This window comes from Arachis duranensis, chromosome 2, assembly GCF_000817695.3.
Source record: "Arachis duranensis cultivar V14167 chromosome 2, aradu.V14167.gnm2.J7QH, whole genome shotgun sequence".
Classification (NCBI taxonomy): domain Eukaryota; kingdom Viridiplantae; phylum Streptophyta; class Magnoliopsida; order Fabales; family Fabaceae; genus Arachis; species Arachis duranensis.
The window spans coordinates 84,501,897-84,507,184 of record NC_029773.3 but is presented as its reverse complement, the minus strand read 5'-3'; the positions used below and the strand labels follow the sequence as shown (position 1 = coordinate 84,507,184).

General features: G+C 35.1%; 1 protein-coding gene across 1 annotated transcript; it reads right to left on the bottom strand.

Moving 5' to 3' along the window:
• Positions 1-399: 399 nt before the first annotated feature.
• LOC107475447 (MACPF domain-containing protein CAD1) lies at positions 400-5,288 on the bottom strand (the record flags this gene model as incomplete). The annotated part of the gene is given in 7 exon segments (XM_016095080.3): positions 400-1,278; positions 2,158-2,321; positions 2,585-2,768; positions 3,261-3,338; positions 3,445-3,640; positions 3,730-3,968; positions 4,851-5,288. Coding segments are annotated over 7 exon segments (1,752 nt in total). The 3' UTR covers positions 400-645.

Genomic DNA, 5,288 nt, shown 5'->3' with positions numbered 1-5,288 from the left:
TAAATTAATATTTTAACATTTTAAATATCTTTTATAATTATATAAAATATTTAAAATAATTTTTATTAGTAAATGATAATATATACACTATCTATAAACTCATTTCAAGAATATAAATTAAAAATAAAGTTAAACATAACTACATGTGATAGTATCTAAGTGTATCCAAACATATCCAAAAAAATATTTTAATAATTTTTTATTAAAATACAATTAAACACAGAAAACACAGGTATCAAACAAATATCTACTAAATATTGTATTCCAAATATATCTAATATGCGAATACAGCATCTCAACAAAATGTCCCACTTTATGGTACGTATAATATAAATGAAGTCCATAAGGATAGCAACATTTTCTATTCTCTTTTGTATTGTAAGCACTAAGCACATAATATGATCATTGATCTAATAATGGAGTTACTAGTGTGGGAACAAGTTCCAAATCCTATAAACATGAACATTTATATAAGCAGCAATAGCAAAAGAAACAAAGCATTTGCGACCACTAACCCCATAATTAAGCTTCCTACTAATCTCTCAGGTCATCATCAAACCATAATAAAATGTTTTCCACTAATTTAGCACATAAAAACACTGCACATCACCATACAAACAAACAAAAAAACATGGACAGTGAAAATCAGTAATTTAGCAATGAATATTTAACCCTCAAAACAATTTTCCCTTTCTCAACACCAAGCTTTCCACCAGTAACTAACCAATGCCCTGGAGGATCTTGAGGTCCCTTGCTCATTTCGGACAAGTCGACATACTTCATCACCTTGTTCCCTACCACGTTTTCTCTAGAACCAGAACTTGAGTTGTCAGGACTAGAACTGTCCCCGGAAGTTGAGATTTTCGATAACTTGATCGGGGTGTGATCCCATAGTGATCTACGGATCGTGCAGCCGGGTAACCTAGAATACAAGAGTTTCATATACAATACATTCCGGGGTCCGAAATCCCATACTCCAAGCTGTGCTCCAGTAACTATGTACACACCGGAGGAGTCTCCTATAAAGGTTTCTGGGTTCTCAATCGGCGCAGTGCTCACATGAGAAAAGTTCTTCCACTTAACAGGCTCGAACCACCGGCTATCTTGTTCCTCGGGTCCTTGCCACTTGGGAGCACCGATAGCTACATGGTTGTCCCAATACGGCTGAAGGATCTTCGGAAGGGATACCAAGTGTTGAAGATGAACAGAGAGCCGATTCTGCTTATTTCCTTCTAGACAAAGCCGTAAGCCAGTTACCAGCCTACGTCCAACCGTAATCTGCATTTAAACAGAACCACCATGTTCAGATTTAAAGGAAATTTTACAACTTGGTCTTTTTACAAAGGCAACAAAGAAGATATTGATTTTTTTTAAACTAACTTTTTCAAAAAGTATTATCTCTTAATTGAAATTCTGGTAATTTTGTAGAATTTATACAAATATATAAAATGTGAATTTTTTTTCAAGAAAAAGCTAAAGCACACATCCAGGCTCACCAAATACCCAAACGAGATAAAACTGCTAAGAACAATACACAAGATATCAAGTAATGTTCACAAGAAGATATCAACTGATGAAAAAGTGAAAGAAGAAAAATACGACAAATATCGGTAGTTAGTGTCTTCAACTGTTGTGAATTGGATTCATATTTATTTCCTTTCAAGGCTAGACAGTGAATATGCATAATCCAATTTCAACAATTAAAGCTGCCGCGTTGAGAACAACAGAAAAAAGATGTACAAGCTGCCTCAAATTCATGCCAAAATAAAATTATGAAAGTAGTCGACTTAGATTTTATAAGGATTGCTACAAGTAGTTGGACTTTAATAGCCCCAACACGAGTTTCAATTGTGGATAAAAAGTGCACAGTCAACATAACTAAAATTAGGGGAATCACTTTATCCATATATCGAAATGAGAACTCCATATCACTTAGGAACCAATTCATTACCATCAGATTTGAAGACAATTGGTAAAGGCACAAGCATCTTAGGTCTTAAAACTATATATGTTGCCTAATACATTCCGAAGTCAGAAAACATGAAACAAGAAGTGTTCACATTACGCCAGAAAATGGGATCATTGACAAAGGTTCAGAAGTCTCAATGTGAAGTAAAACATCACAAATTTGAAAAATGATTTTATTTTATTTTTTACCTGCTCTTGACTGACATAAAGCTTCTGGCCCATTATGCTGAATTGTAAAGATGGGCATACAGGTTCCTTCCTTTGGTGACCTGGAATCCTGTCCCGCAGAGGAGCCCAAACGCGAGGAATCTGAAACTCTAGGAAATACCTAAGTTCTTCAATAGGAGGCTTATCTGAGCACAAAATTCAAGGGGAAAGCTATATTAGATCATACTCTTAGTAGCCGAAAAAGAGTATCTAAAACAACTTGAGAGAAATACTTGCATGCTCGTAGAGTACATTTAAAATGTATTCCAAAAAAATTCAGAACCATTCATTTCTTTCACTTTTATATGATTTTTAAACTTTACATATGAAATTGAGTGGGAGATGTTTTTGGAACATGGATTAAATGTTCTCCATAAGCATTTGAGTATTTTAGGATTCGATTACTTACATTCAAGATAAAGATTAATAGCACGAGTCAAATGCTCCTTGCCGGGTATTTCATCAAGGAGATTTGTTATAGGACAAAAAGTCATCTCAATGATATCTGGGGAGGACTTAACAGTTTTTATCCATTTGATGTGGTTTTGTTCCAAATCATCTCCTCCTCTTCTTCTAAAAATAACCGTGACATCCTAATCAACATGCATTTGAATAAGTTAGAATGTTGGCCTTCTATTATGCCATCAATTACTAATGAATAAAAAATTGAACAAATTATTCTTGATCAGAGAAGGAGTATTTGGTACCCATATCCATTATCCATTCATCATAGGAAATTATTAAATGCTTAGTTTTATTTTCTTTCTATGTCAAGAAAGTCTAGGAATTCATTAAAGGATGGCGAAACGAAAAATTGGGTTCGCTCATGAGGGGGAATGAGGAAATAACCGTAACAGATGTATATTTATTCATAGATGGTGCAGAAACCAAGATTTGTGTACTTCGATGCCTAAGGATACAATAGATTAGCAAAGTCATCATAAGAGTCTACCCACACTTCTTTGGTTCTCAAAAAGTTTACTCCAAAATTAGAAAATCAGTTCCTCAGAAAAAGTTTAATGATTTTGGTTAGTATTGCAAAAATTATCTTATGAACATAACATAGCATAACATATATTGCATACTTCTTTGCCGCTAGGATATGTTGCAGTCGTAGGTTGAGGGTAAATCCCTTGGCTATTGAAGGAAAAAGGATCAATACCCTGCAAAACATGTAATTAAAATAAAATAATATCATATATTACTTGCTATGATGAACCCAAATCATATCAATTTACTCAAGAAAAAGTGGAAATAAAGTGAACTAGCCTTATCCTTGGATTTTGTTTGACCTGAACTTGTATGGCTATTGATGTCAGAGAACCTCTGATTTCCAATTTCTTGAATATAGTTCTTTATCTCCAACTTTGACAATGGTGAACTATGGTGTTGTTTAACATAAATAACATCTTTACCACCAATCGTTATCGAAGTAATTACATGAGTCCCGAAATTTTCAATAAAGCTGCCAAAATGGAACCAAAAGTCAAGGAAAATCCAAAGATAGATATTATGCTTGTTACAGCGTTCTGTGGATAACTTGTATAAACATACCTTGCCAAGGACGGCGGATCCCAACTAACTGGTACAACCCTTTTGACATTTTGTTGCAATGTTAAGTGGGATTTTTTAAGCTGAACCTTTGCAAGGGGAATGTAAAATCCATCTGAGGACAAGGTTTTTGTAGCCGCAGCATCAATAAGTTTTGAACCAGTGAAGCTAAATGCGGAATTAAAGCTCCCAATAGCAAAGCTCCCTGATACATTTGCCTTATTGTTGAAATATTCAACCATCTGTGGTCAAGTTACAAAAAAACTACCATAAATGTTTTAAGACATGCCCCGCCAAAAGCAACACAATTTAGAATAAGAAATGACAGTAGTAAGCGTAATTTAGATATTTGAGGCAAACAAGAAAACCATGTAAAGTAGAAACATTCTCAGATAGTATCTTAGGCCGAATTTAATAACCGTTTTAAGATAGAAATATAGAGGCAGTGGGAGACACAAATCTATCTGGAGAAATCGGCAGATATAAAAACAAACAAAATGTCACTGAAGGAAAAATTTTTTGCCAATTTCTATCCACACAATAAATGAGGACAATGGCGACAATAACAGAGGCACAACTTTTCTGTGGTGCGGCCCTTCCCCGGACTTTGCGTTAACGCAGGATGCTTGTGCACCAGGCTGCCCTCTATCTCTATTGCCTCTATATTTGCTGTTCTGAAACACATATTAAACTCAGCCTTAAATTTAATCCTAATGCTAAATTTGGCTATCTAGCCTAAGATTGTCCTCGCTCACTTTGCTTCGATATGCAAGATTCACATCCAAATAATTGACAAATGCACAGCTCAAGCACGAATTTGTAACTCTCATCACCGCAAAACCCACTAGGGGGCATGAAAAAACCACAAAAAATATGAAGAATACTAATTCAGGGGTTTTCATTACATTAGAGCGTCCTCCAGAATCATATATCATATAACAAAACATAATATTAAAACGATTACATGTAATTGACAATCTTAGGACACTAAATTACATCCAAATCCAATTAAAGAGCACTTTCTTTTGATCAAGTCAACACAAACATTTTCACAAACACGTAAGAAGCATAACAACAACACATCTATAATTATAGAAAAATTCTCAAATCTAGAAAAAGTTTACCTCTTGGAAACTATACACTCCAGAATTCTGACGCTCTATGGGTTCCTGAGAGCATCCAATGTCCCTGGAAACATTCTCAACAACAACATCATCGTACAAGCACATGTCCCTTGGGTGTTCCTCATCAACCTCAACTACCCTCGACCCCGAAACCCCTTTACAATAAAGCAACCTCGTATCAAAGTTCACATCAAAACCTCTTCCTAATGCTTGCAAAGCATTGGTAGCAGTGTGAATTGCTGCTACATGCTCCCCCATATCTCATCCAAAAAAAAAAAATCCCCAATTTTCAATACAGTACTTGACGGGTGGAAAAATCTCAGAAATCGAAGGGAATTAGAACGACCCAGATGAAGAAATTACACGAAACCCTCATGAAAGTACACAACTTTAACGTTTTGAGCTATGTGGGCATGTAGCTCAATGAACCAAACATCA